General features: G+C 41.7%; 2 protein-coding genes across 2 annotated transcripts; one reads left to right on the top strand and one right to left on the bottom strand.

The window, feature by feature from the left end:
- Positions 1–2,212: 2,212 nt before the first annotated feature.
- Positions 2,213–10,365, bottom strand: DNAAF10 (dynein axonemal assembly factor 10). The gene is made up of 8 exons (XM_009096235.3): positions 10,174–10,365; positions 8,372–8,472; positions 7,205–7,335; positions 6,639–6,740; positions 5,152–5,267; positions 4,679–4,813; positions 3,798–3,895; positions 2,213–3,093 (listed from the first exon to the last, which is right to left on the bottom strand). The coding sequence occupies exons 1-8, from the start codon at positions 10,363–10,365 to the stop codon at positions 2,886–2,888; spliced, it is 1,083 nt and encodes a 360-aa protein (XP_009094483.1). The 3' UTR covers positions 2,213–2,885.
- A 95-nt stretch (positions 10,366–10,460) lies between these two features.
- PNO1 (partner of NOB1 homolog) lies at positions 10,461–16,091 on the top strand. Its single transcript, XM_009096234.4, has 7 exons — positions 10,461–10,634; positions 10,717–10,866; positions 12,451–12,534; positions 14,082–14,142; positions 14,628–14,745; positions 15,283–15,353; positions 15,809–16,091. Exons 1-7 carry the CDS (start codon positions 10,461–10,463, stop codon positions 15,874–15,876), a joined length of 726 nt encoding a protein of 241 aa, XP_009094482.1. The 3' UTR covers positions 15,877–16,091.
- The last annotated feature ends 621 nt before the right edge of the window (positions 16,092–16,712 follow it).

Genomic DNA, 16,712 nt, shown 5'->3' on the forward strand with positions numbered 1-16,712 from the left:
AGCACTTGGTGGCTTGATTTTGATCCATCTAGGGATGTGCCACCGATGTATGAGAAGATGGAACGGCCACAAGCCTCTTACAGATCAGTCAGCTTAACCCCAAATCCCTCTCTGCTATCAAATCTATTTGAAAGGAATAATTTGGGGAAGATGAGCTGAACTGTATTGACAAGCCGTGTCTGCTGTCTCTGAAGGAATCACTGAAGAGCACACGTCTTTCTTTTTCTGTGCAATACCCCATCTTCCTTCTTTGTACCAATTCCATGATGTCCCTAACAGAATCAGTGATTATGAAGAGGTGAGAGCACAGCATTGTAGCTTCCCATACAGGGTTACAACTTGCCTTACATTGCTTAAAATTTGGTCCAAATCATGCCTAAACTGTATTTTTTTTGTGATGAAAACTATATACTGTATGCAAATACTGACTCCATGCACGGAAACCTTGCAGGGCTGTAATCTCCAAGGACCTGTATAATTCAAAAGATCTATACTGGTGTGAAACAGAAGACCCAGACCTGATTGATGGGGATTTGGGCAGCATCTCATTAAAAAACCACAAAGCACAAACCCAAAAAACCTGTAACATGTCTCTCTACACAGGCTGCAGTCATGCCTGTAAACAGATTTTTTTCTTCCATGAGCACACAGGGATGGTTTGCGCAGGAAACAAGCGAGAGCTGCCAGGCAGATACACTTGTAAATGTAATCACTCCAAATTTGGGAGCACATTCCTGGCCTTGGGCGAGGCAGGGATTTTCCAGAGCAGTCCTTGGAGCTGCATCAGAGAGCATTTGGTCTGGGCATGACATCTCAGATGCATTATGATTTTATTTAGAACACACTTCAGCTCTGCAGGCTGCAGAGGCAAGGTGCCACACTTCAGCAAAAAGTGGAAGGACTATAAATAGAGCAGGCTGGACTGCCACAGGCCGCTTTTTCTGGTTTAGCCTCGAAGAAGCAGAAATTCAATCTGCTGAGGAGATAATGCACAGTACAGGCACAAGCAGCTGCTCTTCTTTCCAGACAGTAACTGTCTTTCATTTTGTACGTACACAGGTACAACCTTTAAGGAACCTTTAGGGAACAAGGACACACTGCCTTCCATCTGTGCTTTTCTCCAATTCTCAGTTTTTTGTGAGCTCCTTATATGCAAACTGTTATGTTTTCATGACACTATGTGTTCCCCTCTACTCACGAGGGGAACACATTCCTTCATTTACAAAACAAGGAATAAAATGAATCTCAAAATTAAGTGCACAGAGGTAACACACATTTCATATTTTTGAGGCCCACGGAGCTTTAAGAATTGTTGTTTAATAGTTCTGGCTCTAAGTTGTATCCCACTAGGAGATCTCCCCGGAATTGTTTGAATAAAAAAGGGACATTTTTGCTGCAGGACAAGTACAAAAAACATAGCACCAAGAGCCCAGTCCTGTGCTCAGGAGATTTTTGTTTTCCCTTGCAGGTACCTATGCTGAGAGTTTTTTCCTTCCCTCACTCTATGCTTGACTCAGTTACTGGTAAAGAGAGAAAACTTATTCCTACCAATTTCCACAGCCTTTCACATCTTTCAGTGAGTATATTTTATTTACAGCACAAAGCTAATGGAAGCCATCTTTGTGGCTTTGTTGTATAAAATGTAACAGTGCATTTTATGCTCAAAGCACTTGAATTCTTTGAATTCCACACCCCCAAAGCTGCAGCCAAGAGTGCAGAGTAATGATTCCCTCCTGCTGGAATGCACCCTAAGAAGGCCAACATTTAAAATCATTTCAGAATATGCTCTCAATATTACACCTTGCACAAAAGGAGATGGGATTACTTGGGTCAAAAAAATCAGATACTAAATATTACACTTGAAAGCAAACCATCAAGTCTTAGGGAAGACAGGTGAATCTCATAAATCTTTGCCTTCCACAAAATATTTAGCCTACATTGCCTGTGTTTTCATCCCTGCTGGCCCTTGCTAAATCTGAAATACAAGAACCTAAGTTTGGAGAGGAGAGAATCGGTGACCTACTAAACCCAAGGACTTCCACAGACACACTTTGTTTATGGTCTACTGTAATGTTCCTCCTGCCCACCCTCTGCTACAGAGGCATGAAGGATTTCTCCATTCCACAAAGCTTAGGGTTTATTAGCCTGTGAGGTTTTTCTGTACATTACTTCTCTAAATCTCTGGATATTTGAATAATATACTTTGCTCATATTAAGAAAACACTACACATAATTTTATTTGTAGAATATAAAGTTGAAAACAGGTATAAAAGCAACAGAACATGTAAACTTAATAGGAAACCAAACTAAAATAATAAAAGTGCATTTTGCTTGATAGTTTAATTTCAGTATAGTCTTCAATAAAAACCTTACTCATTTAAACCTGAGTATTTTAGCCTTTGTTATAATTTCTCTATTGTAGTAAAGAATCTTAAGTCACTTTAACAAACATTCTAATTAATAAATCCAGTAACACAACAAGTTTCTGTAGTAGTTCCCACTGCATGAATGCACATGGACAACACTATATATAATAAAGCCAAACCATTTAACAAGTGTGAAGAGATTTGCAATATGAATAAACTGAACACAAACTCTGAAATTACAGAGCTGTGTTAACACAAAGGCACATTTTATTTTCATTGTAAATTCACATTTCTAGAAGGTTAAATTTTGTGCCCAGGCAACTTATAGTTCATGACAGCACAATCAGCCAAACAATTCTGACGGCACATATTTGAATTTTCAATAGAAAAATCTGGCTTCTATTTCCTTAATCCGGTTTTATTAAAGAAGAAATTCAATTAGAAATAGAAGGGGTCCCCCTACCATATTTACAGACTGCAAACTATATTGCTTTCTCATCAGAAATTCTAATTTTCTTGTCAAATTTTGTTAAGCTTTGTAACTATCAGCACCCTCACAGTTTGGTCAAAAGCCCCACAGACACAAAGTCCCTTTTTGTCAGGGCTCCAGTCCAGGCTAGAGATGGGCTGTGTTGACAGAGTCACATTCTGCAAGAGACTAAGAGACCCTGCCACCCCCATCTCAGATCCTTCCGAATCTTTCTTCGAGCGCTGGGCTGGGTACTCACTGCCAATGGGAAAATTAAACAAAAACAGCTACTTAGAAATGTATTGATACAAACACATCATCATCATCCTCTTTATTTTATACTCTACAGATAAGGCAAATAAATGTCTTAAAAGAAATGAATAATCATATCTAGCTATATCTACGCTGCATACTTAAGAAGACATTTCATGAAAGAAAAAAGGAGGTGGGAAATTTTGAATCCTGACACCCCTATCCTATAGCTCTTCATTTTTTAACTGGTTGGCTTTTACCACAACCCAGAAAAATTTCATCACAACTGTGCTTCTGAAACTTAAAGCACCAACTTCATTGCATTTAGGACTATGAAATTATATTTCCATGTAATGTAAGAAAATGTAAATATAAGAATGATTAATTCAAGGCTTTCAATACTCTTCTCAGATGTAACTGCTACCATATTAGAATTTTAAGAAATCCATTTTTTTCCATTTATCACCTTGTTAACCAAGGATATAATTAGATCTTCATTACATGAAGACAACAAGGGCAAGATTCACCTGTGCTGTAACATTCTCTTAGGGATAAATTCAAGATTCCAGATCAAGTACTGACACTGAAATCACCCTTTCTACTGCATTTGTAAGCAATAATTTTAACCAGATATTCTAAGGCTGGAAGCAGGACCCTTAAAACATTAAATGGTTGGTTTCTTACTCCTAGCTGGAGAAGTGATCACTTACTATTTCCAGAGATGTAGGCTCCCAGATCCTCCACTTGTCATAAATATATCTCTGTTCTGTGGCAGGTGCCGAACCTGCCAAATTGTAGATTTTTGTGCCTAATAAAAGGAAATCAGCATTGTACAGAAGTTATTTGGAGATGAACTTCATAGGAAAGGACACAGAATAAAACAGAGATCGCTTGTATGAAAAGAGCCCAGCTTCCCATAGTGGATGGTTAATTTCACTGATGTCTCTTAAAATCATTACTGGAAGGGAATATATTAGAAACACTGTGCAAACAAAACACACAGTCAACAACTCAAACCTCAGCCAGGGCACTACGCAGCAACAGAAATCACTTCGGGAAAAACCTCAACATGTCCTCTGACTTAATGTATATCTGTCTGCAAATGTCTCCAAGGAAAAGCCTCAATGTGTTAAATAAACAACAAATTCTATTTTAACATTTTATTACAAAATTGTTTATAAATAAATAAATAAATAAATAAATAAATAAATAAAATTTATTAGTTTATTCTGTAAAAAAATTCTTTGATTCAGAATCAAGTACCTCCAACACCTTATCTGCTTTGAATGATAGTATGGAACTTAGTAGTTGAAACTAAGCCTTTTCTAAAAAATCAAGTTCTAAAAAACTTCACCACAAAACTGGCTTTTCTTGAATTACCACCAGATTTTGTTCACTAAAACAAACAAACAAAAAAAACACCAAAAACACCCCCCCAAAAAAAAGCAACATCAACCAAAACAAAACAAAACAAAAAAATTTATGAATTAACCTGGGCATTTCTTACCTATTTGTACTACACCTGTAGTAATTTGACAGCAAGAATTTAAAAAGTTTGTCTCTTATTACGACATTCTCAGTCTCCCCATACCTTCTCTGAAACAGAAGCAAAACCTTTGGTTGGATGCTGAGTTCTCATATCAAAAACATGGAATTTTCCCTCAAGCGATGTGGCCACCAGCTTATTCATATTTATATCTTTTCTGTCAAACTCCACACTGCAAACCTGGGTATAGAACAAGATAAATTCAGTCTCATAATTTTGTCACTGTTAAAAAAAATGGGTGCTTTATGATATGTAAATATGTATTAATAATTGGTTATTTCCACAATAATATCATCATCAAACAGAAAATAAACATGTTGATCTGAAAACATTAATCCACTGAAAAATGTCCTGATCAAGAATGTGAGGGGTACAACTTGCTGAACTTAAAGAAAATTATTCCATGGTACAATCTCAGCAGAAACATCTTCTGGGTAAATTTCACACAGACAGAGTCCTTTTAATTTTTCCATCCTACATAGGAGCTGGAATGAAAAGTACTTTTGTGATTTCCTTACCCCATTCTTAATGTTGGTCTCCCATCGTAGTGACATGGTTTTTAAGTCAAACAATTTAATGTCCCCGTTGTCATATCCGGCACATACAACACGTTCCTCTTGATTGTAAGCATTACCTGGACACAGAGAATTTAGCAGAAAACACAAAACCTCTTTAGACTGTAAATTTCAGAAGTCCCAGGCCTGTACTTCAGTTTCAACTTCCATTTATAAAACAATAACAAAAAGTTGTTGAGATATTAAGATGTGGTGAACTGGATGGTTTTCAAACCTGAAGGGTCTAGAAAAATCTCGCGTAGGACACAAGCAACTTTGCTCTCTCCAAAGAAAAATGCAGAGCTCACATCAAGCATTGCTGTTTCCTTTATTTGCTCTTAAGCTTCAAAGGACTTCTCTTAAATTAACTCCTTAATGCTTGGTAGCTGTCAGGGTCTCTCTCTCTCTAGCTGGTCAGAGTGACCCCGAAAAAGTTCAAAAGTTTCTTTTCCCAGCCCGGTGCTCGAAGAAGGAGTCAGGGCTCTTCATTTTTCAGTCTCAAGGTTGTTTATTACATCTTATCTATAAAATTCTTTCTCCCTGTCCAGCCAAGATCCGTTCAGCAGGACAGTCAGAGGCACTCCCCCTCCCCCAGGGCGGTGTTATCTTTATATACTACAAACTACGTGTACAATATTTACAGTTATTTTCCAATACCTATCATCTATGCTAGACAGTGAGTTTCTACTCTAGACCAGTCTAAAAGTGCCAACATCACCAGACAAGATGGAGGTAGAGAAGAAGAAGAAAGGCTAGACACGCCCAAATCCCTCCATCTTGTCACCAGAAACCCCTATACCAAAAATCCTAAAACCTACATTTACACTCAGTGAATACTTTATCCCTATACCATCTAAACTGCCGTGGCCTCTATCTCCTCATGCAAAGGTGCCAAGCTGTTCCATGGCCCGCACTCGAACCCGCTGGTGTTCTGGGCTGTGTGCCAGGGTCTCTGAGCCCCCTGGCAAGGGTCCCAGGAAACTCCAGACTCCCAGAGGTATGTCCTGAGTTCCAACAGGTAGCTACAACTACACTACAACAGTGGTGAGTTCCCTGTACATGGCAATGTTTACACTCCTTCCAGACCACGCAGCTAGATATACTGTTTTTACATTTCTAGGCACATAAATAAAGCTTGCACAGCTTATCTGTGAAACCACAGAATCATCCAATCATTTAGGTTGGAAAAGACCTTCAAGATGATCAAATCCAACTATAAACGGTGACCAAAGTGATTAGAGAATGAGTCCAAAACCTACCTATCACAAACCCACAAAACTGGTTTATTTTGAAGAAAAAAACCCAGACATAAATGTCACAGTGTAAAAAAGAAAACCTGCTACTTATGCATCCATACAAAATAAAGTATTCCATAACATCCTGAAATACATTGACAATCATCAAAACACAATTATGTGAGAGGGAGGAATGGTCATAATCTGATCAATTACCAAATGCTACAGTCCAGCAGTCTCTTTTGCTCTCCCCCTGTACAGGTTCCATATTAGCCACAGGAGTGTCATTCTGCCTTGGGTCCCACACCTTCACGGTTCCTGGGAAAGAAAGACAATACATTTTGTATTAGGAATACATTGTAATACTATCTTCACCTTCCCAGGAAAGCCCTTTGCTTTTCATCCTAATCATTCAAAAGACATGAGCAACTCTTTCAATTCTAGCAAGCCTCACTGTGTTTTGTGGATATAAGAAAGAACCACAAAACTAAAAAGAAACAGAGTGAAAGCATTTGTTACGGATGTATTTTCTCTAGCTGATATTTTGCCTTTATCACGGTTTGTGTTCCTTCTGTTTCATGCCCAGTGACAACAGTACTTTTTGCTTATCTGTGGCTTCTAGAAGAATTAGAGAAAATCAGTCCCAAGAAAGATTCAAAAGACAGTTTACAAAGAACTAGTTGCAACAGCTTGTAACTAGTTTGGATGGCAAACTGTGCCCTGCCATCAAGAGCTTGCAGGCTCAGAGGAACTGGGAAGACTTGTAGAGTTCACTAACTCACCATCTCGACTGCCAGTCACAATTTCTGGTGCACCTTCCCCAATTCCTAAGCCACCTACACCATCAATACTGTTTATGATTTCCTTATGACCTTTCACAGAATACACTGGTATTTCAGGAGCTTCTAAATTCCTAGGCAAGAAATAAAAATAACAGAAAACATGGCATTTTTCCTTGACACTCAGGATTTGTATAAAAATCAAAGGAAATTTGAACACAAATCATAAAAGCTCAGATTAATGGTGAGAACAAATATGGATATCACCACTAAGAACCCATGAGTCTTTGTTTGATTCTTTCTTTGGCTACTGCTTTGGACTGCTCAAAAAGATCTGGCTCTGTTCTGGACCTCCTTCTTTGTAAAGGCAGTTGTGAGAATCACCGCAGCAACCACTCATACCCAGTTTTACATGCTGGGCTCCAAAATTATTCACACTACAGATCAAGATACTCCAAGTATCTTTACTTTAAGTAGGTCTATAAAATAACTTGATTCATTGATCCCCACCTAGCTCTGACTACTGCTCTCTAACTTCAGGTGACTATTGTATCTAGCCACGAGTTTCATGGTTCTTTCCCACTGATTCCCATTCTTTGAGAATCCTTCAGAACCTTATTTTAAATTTCAACTATTAACTGTCCATGTAATTCTTGCTATTCCAACCAGTAGTTCCTTGACACAGGGCAATACAACAATGATAATAAAAAATCCCCTTTTGACACTACTACTTTATTTGATCATAAATTTACCTAGACATTAATTACACCAATAATTCAGGGACCTAGAGGAAACATTTGAATTGTCAAGATTAAAAATATATATTTAATCTAGACATGAAATTTAGGTTGAACACAACCTCTTGTTTGTACTCATGCATCCATCCAAAAGCCTCTTTTCAGAGGACAACCTCGCAGAACTTTAACAGGTTTTTGTAACTGCACACAGAAGATGGCAGTGAAGCAGCACTGAATTAAACAGGGTGCAGAATTCTGTGTTGTTTCTACAAAACAGGCATGGTCCAAATGCAGTAGTCAGCAAAGTTTGCAGTGGGTCCCAACTACATGGGAGCATGGAGAGATCTCATGCAAAATCCACAAAAAGAACCTCTGTTTAGACAGACATGGACAACAACAAGTGAAAACACTTCCAGAGAATATCTGTGCTTACCATATGTTAAGGTTTCCATCAAAATCACCTGTAGCTAAGTATCTTTGCTGCAGAGATGTAGCACCAAAAGTTCCACATTTTATAGGTTTGGGCTTTTCGATCTTTTAAAGAAAGGAAACGTCTGTGTCAGCATATGGAAAAGGCAAAAACACCCACAGGCCACACAGTTCTGAGGAGTGCACAAGGGCAAGGGTCAGTGAAACACACATGGGATATTTGGTGCAAAATACTATGAAAATGTTATTGAGGGCAAGCTGCACTTTGAATTTAGTCCTTGTGCATGTTATGAATAAAAAAAGAGTTACCCATTTTTAAGAGAAGGAGCTGCAGAAGTTTAAAGTTAAGCTGAGAACTGATCACTAGCCAAGAGTTCTTTTGTTAGTTAAATGTTGTAATCACCTGTTGAGTATCGTTGAGTATCGTCGTTTAACCCTCTATTGTGGAGAATTCTCTTTTTCAGTACTACCCTTGCCTGCTGCCAAGAGGCTGCCGTCTCTCCGCACGGACGATGGGGAGAGAAGGGGGAATTTGCATTTCAGGAGACATGCAAATTCATCTCAAAACCCAGACTGCATTGGGACAAGAACCCCACCAAAACCTGGAAAATACCCTAAGAGATGAGCCAAAGCAGAATTGAGAGCTCAGGGTGGTGTTTGGACAGCAGGGGCGAGGTCAGAAGCTGGCAGAGACACTGAGAACCTTGGTCACTCCTCGCCCCGACTACAAACGAAGTCATTCGGTCCCAGGAGCCCCTGGACCACCGACCCTAACGGATCCTTGCGAATACCCCCACTGCCTTCGCGAGGACTGAACCCCCGGCTCTACCCGCTAGGGGACGGGGCTGCAAATCCTCCTCTTCCGAGTCACTGCTGGGAGTAGCGGCAGGAACCCGCGGACCTGCCAAACCCCCCATTCTGAGCTGATCACTTTTAATAAAGGCATTAATAAGGAGGAATATCTCTTGCCCTGATTATTTCAGTGCACAGAAAAGCAGAGGATCGAGGTTACTAGTCTGGAAGAAAAACACTCTGCTTGTGGCCTAGTGTGGCCTTATGCACCTGAGGAACGGCTATGCTTTAGAAGAAGAGAACACTCAAAGGTCAATCTGAGAGAAAAATCCAACCAAACAAAAAAGCAAACAACCAACCAGGCAAAAAAAAAAAAAAAAAAACCAAAACACAACCAACCTAAACCCACCCCCCGCCAAAAAAAAAACCAAAAAAAAAAAAAAAAACCAAACCACAAACCCTAAACAAACAAATGAAAAAAACACCCCCAAAAAAGCCAAACACAGGCAGAAACCAGAAACCCGTAACACAACACACGAAAATAACCTGCAAAACACAGGAGTAAACAAAACCACAGAATAACAGTCACAGGTTGAAAAACACCTCTGAGATGGTCGAGTCCAACCTATGACCGGCCACTACCTTGTCAACTAAGCCATGGCACTGAGTGCCCAATCTAGTCTTTCCTTAAACATCTCCAGGGACGGTGACTCTATTACCTCCCTGGACATCGATTTCAATGTCTAATGACCCTTTCTGTGAGGAAATTCTTCCTAATGTTGAATCGAAACCTCAGCAGCTTAAGTTCTGTCAGCAGTTGCCTGGGCAAAGAGACAGACTCCCACCCGGCTACAACCTTTCAGGGAGTTGTGGAAAGCGGTAACGTTACCTCTTATCAAGAAACGACAGGGTATCAGTGAATCAGCACATTTAACAGGCAAATCAGCTCCTGCTTTTTATCCCCGGGCTCTGGACAAACGTCCCGGCAGCCGTTCCCGAGGGGACCGTGCTCACCTCCCGCAGCACCTCCAGACGGGCTCCGCGCAGCTCGTACAGCTGGATGACGCCGGTGCCGCGGGCGGCGCTGCCCAGGCACATCAGGCGGGCGCTGCGGGGCACCCACTTACAATCGAACACGGTGTAGCTCAGCGCCTGCTGGACGTGCGACACCACCTGAGGACGCTCCGAACCCAGCACCGCCGACATCTCGCCCCTCTCCTTCCCCTGCCCCGGCGGCTGCGGCGGAAGCGCCTGCCGGCCCCTTCCGGCGAGAGCCGTACCACGTGTGCTCCGCGGCCAGCATGGAGACTGAGGCGGCCGTGAGCGGCGGCTTCACCAGCGTCGTGTCCCGGCGGAGCCGGAGGAAGCGGCGGGCGGGCGGCGAGGAGCCGGCGGCGGAAGCTGCCGTGGACACGGCGGAACCGCGGCCCAGCAAGCGACCGGCGTTCCCGCCTGTGGCCGCCGAGGCGCTCGGGGTACGCGGGGTGCCGGGGAAATGCCGCCCCCGGATCTCCGCTGTTCCCCGCCTCACGGCCTGCTGCGTCTCGCCCCCGGTAGGTTGGGAAAGGTGAGCTGAGGAAGATCCCTGTGCCGGCCAACAGGTACACGCCGCTTAAGGAGAACTGGATGAAGATATTCACGCCCATTGTGGAGCATCTGCAACTTCAAATCAGGTTCAACTTGAAAACGAGAAATGTTGAGATCAAGGTAAGGGGAGCAACTTATTGGGCCTTTCCCGGTAAGAGAAGGTTGTGTGCAGACCTCGTAGCACCTTCCAGTGTCTGAAGGGGCCTCCAAGGAAGCTAGAGAGGGGCTCTTTGTCAGGAAGTGTAGTGACAGGACAAGGTGTTACGTTTACAAATTGAAAGAAGGAAAATTTAGTTTGGATGTTGGGAAGAATTTTTTTAGTGTGAGAGTGGTGAGACACTGGAAGAGGTTGCTCGGGGCTATCCCAACCCTGGCAGTGTTCAAAGCAGCCCTGATAAGGCCTTGAGCATCCTGGTTTTGTGACAGATGTCCCTGCCTGTGGCAGGGGGGGTTGGGACTAGATGATCTTATGGTCCACTCCAACCCCTTACCGTTCTATGATTCTGCCTCCTGAAAAGGAGGGCCTCTCCTCATGGGTGTCCACAGATTAAAGACTAAAGAAGTCGTAAATCCCATATAATGCTTGAAAAAATGGAAACTGTGTGGTGTCACCTCCCCGGGGATCTGGCAGTTGTTGCTTAGAACAAGTAATTACTGCAAGTAAAATCCAGAACTACAGCTCTGTTCCAGAAGGAGCCAGCAGAAGCTGGGGGAGTGTTCAGTTTTTGTACTATAGAAAGTTATGTACATTAAGGAAGAATTTTCATCCATGTCTTAGATACGATTTTGTAATTCAATGTTTTCTGGCTATTTAAGGTTACCAAATACTGACCTGACAGTAAACAGTATCTTATATGGGGGCACTGAATCTCCTAATGGCTTTATTTGTGGCAGACAATAAGGGCCCATAGTTTAATAGCATGTGATTTTTCTTTAATGGATTGCAATGGAATACCTTAGGGCACAGACACCTGTATAAACCTGTAATTCTTGTAGATACTCATTCTTTATCCTTATTCCTCCTGAGGAATGTTCACACCAGGAATTTTTAAGGGTATATCTAAAGTTTTGACAAACAACTCACTGTATTACCACCACTGACATGAGAGATCTTCCAATATAATAGTGAAAATACAACAGGAATTTTGCTTCCTAACCATGAAATGTTATCACAAGTTTGATGGCAGGAATTGGAGGAAAGATGACAGAATTATCCCTTATTTACTTTACTTCCTAGAAATAACCTCAGGGGAAAGGTAGGGAGGAGCAGGAACTCCTGCAGTTTCACTCAATAACTGTGCAGGAGAAAACCCTGGGATTTTAACACCACCTTTTTTATATATGATATGAAATGATGTCTGGTGAAAAACAAGGTAGTTTTGTTCTTAATCAAGCTAATTTTATTTTGCCCATATCCATCATCAATATAAAACTTTGAAATTAATTTCATACATCTGCTAAGGCATATTTAGAGTATTGTCATTAGAATAACTCTCCTGCCTTCACCATCCTTCTTTTTTTCCTGCTGTTTGCTGTTGCAGTTTAGTTTGTGTTGGTTTTGGGTTTTCTCCACCAAAAGGGTTTTACTCAGTCAGTGGTGGTGTGGATTTTCAGCAGCTTTCCCCTCCAAGCGCAGGTTGACTGTAAAGTTCTTCTCCTAACTTGCCTGGTCTTAATTTGCAAACATAACTTCTTGTCTTGCAGACTTGTCAAGAGACAAAGGATCTCAGTGCTCTGACGAAGGCAGCTGATTTTGTGAAAGCCTTTATACTTGGATTTCAAGTAGAGGTGAGTCTCCCAACAACGAGATTGTGAGATTGCTCCAGTTTACTGATCTATCCCTGGCCTCTCTGCAAATTACAATAAGAAATAAAGAGAGAAAAATCCTTAGGTGGTTTCCTAGAAATCAGTGTTTTCTAGAAATTGTGACTGGAGTAGACATCCAGTTTCTTAAGATAATGCCAGATAAAAAAGTAGCCTTCAAACAACACATAAACAGAGAACATAGGTGGTGTGAGAGAAGCATAAAGGAATAATCTCTTTCTGAGGTCCCCTGCACTGGTAGAGACTGCTTATTTTTCTTAAGCCCAAGCTAATAACCTCCAGTCTGTGCAAAACTCACAGAATCACAGAATTAACTAGGTCGGAAAAGACCTTTGAGATCATCAAGTCCAACCTATGATTTTATCAACTAAACCATGGCACTGAATGCCACATCCAGTCATTTTTTAAACACCTCCAGGGATGGTGACTCTACCAGCTCCCTGGGAAGCCCATTCAAGTGCCCAGTCACTCCTTGTGTGAAGAACTTATTCCTAATATCCAGCCTAAACTTCCCCTGGTGCAGCTTAAGACAGTGTTCTTTTGTCCTGTCACTGGTTGCCTGGGTGGTGAGACCAACCCCCACCTGGCTACACCCTCCTTTCAGGCAGTTGCAGAGAGTGATGAGGTCTCCCCTGAGCCTCCTTTTCTCCAGGCTGAGCCCCTCCAGCTCCCTCAACCACTTCTCGTAGGACTTTTGTTCCAGACCCTTCATCAGCCTTTCTGCTCTTCTCTGGGCACATGCAAGCATCTCAAAGTACTTCTTAAATTGGGGTGCCCAAAATAGTACTGGACATAATAGTCAAGGTATGGCCTAACCAGTGCAAAGTACAGGGGAAGAATGACTTCCCTAGTCCTGCTGGCCACACTGTTCCTGATACAGACCAGGATGCCATTTGCTTTCTTGGCCGTGTCAGTACACTGCTGGCTTGTGTTCAGCCAGCTGTCAGCTGAACCCCCAGGTCCCTTTCTACCTGTTTGCTGTCCAGCCATTCTGTCCCCAGCCTGTAGCTCTGGAAGGGATTGTTGTGGCCAAAGTGTAGGAGCCAGCACATAGACTTATTAAGCCTCGTATTAATGAATTTGGCCCATCCATCCAGCCTGTCCAGGTCCCTCTGCAGAGCCCTCCTAACCTCCAGCAGATCACCACTTGCACTTGCAGCTTGGTGTCATCTGCGGATTTGCTGAAGGTGGACTCCTCATCCAGATCATCAGTAGTTAGTAGGACTGGGCCTGTTGGAGAAAACAAACCCACTTTTTTCAGTGTTGTAGGGCTGCTCATTCCTTTTAGACCTGTACTGGATCCACTAGCACTGGGGAGGCAGGGCTGAATGCAGGGGCATCCAGACCTGTGCAGGGATTCCTCTAGATGGAAATACTTGTATTGCTGTTGAAAAAAAGTGGATTTAACTTTAGTTGTTATTTGCTAGGTTGTGTGTATAAAGAGAACAGCAGCTTTCAGCTGTGTTACTGGAACAAAATAACTGCCGATAACAGATCTCCTGCTCTTTTAGGATGCCCTTGCTCTCATCAGATTAGACGATCTCTTTCTAGAGTCATTTGAAGTTACAGACGGTGAGTATTTTCTGATGCAGCATTCAAGAAGTCACTTGTGCGTCCTGCTACTATGGATTTGTTTTTTCTTTCCCCCTGCTCCACTTTTATCACTTGCCCTCACAGATCAGTAAAGTCAGAAACATCTAATTTTATGTAGTACTGGGATTCCTTGGAGTCCCCTGTAGAGCACGATCTAAACCTGATCTACTTAATTTCTACCAGTGTTAGCTTGGTGCACTTTGACTCTATTTCCTCAACACAAAGTGCAGTGCCTTTCTCTGCAGTTCTAAAGTTTCTTCTGCGTGCCAGAAACCCCATGTCAGCACTGGCTGTAGAGTGCACTATTAGTCAAAAAAAAGCTGAAATCCAGATGGATCTGTGTTGACCAGTGAAGTTGCTTTTGTAGTACTTGGCATGAGTTGTTTCCAGCAACTTGACCAAGGGAAGCATTAACAGGAATACACACCACTGCTGTTACCCTGGGCATGCTATTCTCATTTCAGTCAAACCTTTGAAAGGAGATCATCTGTCAAGAGCAATAGGGAGAATAGCAGGGAAAGGTGGAAAAACCAAATTCACCATAGAAAATGTGACCAGGACACGCATCGTTCTTGCTGACACGTAAGTACAGACTGACTTCCTCCTAGGCAAAGCACAACCCCTCAGCTAATCCATGTCCTATGCCAAAAACAAAGATAACTTAAATTTTATGAAACTTGTAGAGTAGTAGTAAGAAAAAAATATTTAAGAGAATATATTAAATAATATTTAATAAATATTAATAAATATTTGACCTTTTGTTATGAGAATGATGGTGTCACCAGCGCATCTAGAATTCAGTCAGTCCCCACAGCGTAAGAATTCCTTCTTATGAATAATCAAAGTTGAACTCACCAACGCAGCAATGTTTTCCTCCTGAAGCTGCTACACTGTTAAATTTGCAAATGGTAAAATCTTTTTTAAAAGGATTTAGAAGAGCAGAAGTCTTACGTTGTAGGTTTTGTGGGTTTCAGGGTTTTTTTTTTTTTGTTTACAAGTGTAGAAAAGAAACTAGTACACTGATAAAAAATTCCACATTTATCTCTAACCTCAAATTCTCTATTAACTGTGCAATTTCTTAAGTTACGTTGTTAACTCCTGCTGCTTTTCTTTTTACAGAAAAATTCATATTTTGGGATCTTTTCAGAACATTAAAATGGCACGAACAGCAATTTGCAATCTAATTTTAGGTAAGTCCTCTTATCTAATCTTAACTACATATGAATCTTGCAGTTTGAGAAACTGCTTTGTGGCTTTCACCCTCTTTCCTGTCCTGTCCACACCTACATTTGGAGCAAATAGCTTGCTGGCAGTTGGCTTGTTGCTCTTAAGAGAAAAATCTGGGGGAGAAGCAGGGAATCCAGGACTTGCTTTCTGGCTCCAAAACCTCACCACATTGCAGAAAGATGTTCTGCATTTCGATTTAGCTGCAGCATTCCCTTCTAAGGGGTCTCAAAAGCCAAAGGGAGCAATCCACTCTGAAAGCAGAAGTTGAGCTCTGCACTTGCAGTAAGATGGTGACTGACCTTGCCCATACTTCTCAGCCTTTGGCTTAGTTCTCCACTTTTAACACAGGTGTGAGCACAACACATCCATTTCTGTGACAGATTATGTTTCCTGAGTAGATTTGTGCCTTCTTCTGCAGGAAGTCCTCCATCCAAAGTTTATGGCAATATTAGGGCAGTGGCCAGCAGAGAAGCTGAGAGGTTCTGAGCTGCACCACCATGGACTGGGGCCAGAAGTCCAGGTTCCTGGACACAGGAGAAGCCAAGAGCTACAGAAGCCATCAGTTTTCTGCTGGATTTGGAAGCCCAGAAGAAAACCACAACTGTTTGTGCAGTCTCATTGACTTTGGACATGGTTTGATTTGAACACAACACACCTAATGTTTCTGTCTAGTCATTAAAAGAGGTTTTAAATTGTGTCTATATCAAAAGATTTGATGATTTTACTTGAACAGCCTCAAAAAAAACCCTGCTTCATTACAGCTTTTCTGAAGATCAGACTTAATATGCTGCTTCTTCAGAAAGCTTTGGTGTTTAATATTTCGATCCTAAAGGAATTGGCAGAGTTAAGCATTTTTAAGCACAATCATGGTTTAGTTTCTTCCTGAAAGAAGGAGGAGTCAACTGGAATGCAGAGTTTAATGGCAGGCTGTCCACTGAGTCTCTGCTGCTGCTGCTGCTGCTGGAACAATGCATCACATGAAAAGAGTAAGATGAAGGGGTAAATAACATATTTGAACTGAATCCTGAATCTGCACATGTACAGCTTTCTTAATTCCTACAAATGATCTGTAAGGACAGCCTAGTGAAGCCAAGAGCCACGAGGTTAAGTACTTTCCAGTGTACTAGAGCACAAACAACTCTCAGGTCCTGTGTGTCTCCTTAAAATGTTACATAAGTAGCAAAATGCAGCAAAAGTACAGGGAGAAATTAGAGTGACCATCCCAGTAAGATTTAAAAATGGACCCTCTTCTCCTAAACCTACCAGGCAACCTTCTGCAAAATGTCTTGCAAAATAAATAAGTTCAGGTTTGGGAATGAATA

This window comes from Serinus canaria, chromosome 3 (genome assembly GCF_022539315.1).
Source record: "Serinus canaria isolate serCan28SL12 chromosome 3, serCan2020, whole genome shotgun sequence".
NCBI classification, from domain to species: Eukaryota; Metazoa; Chordata; class Aves; order Passeriformes; family Fringillidae; genus Serinus; species Serinus canaria.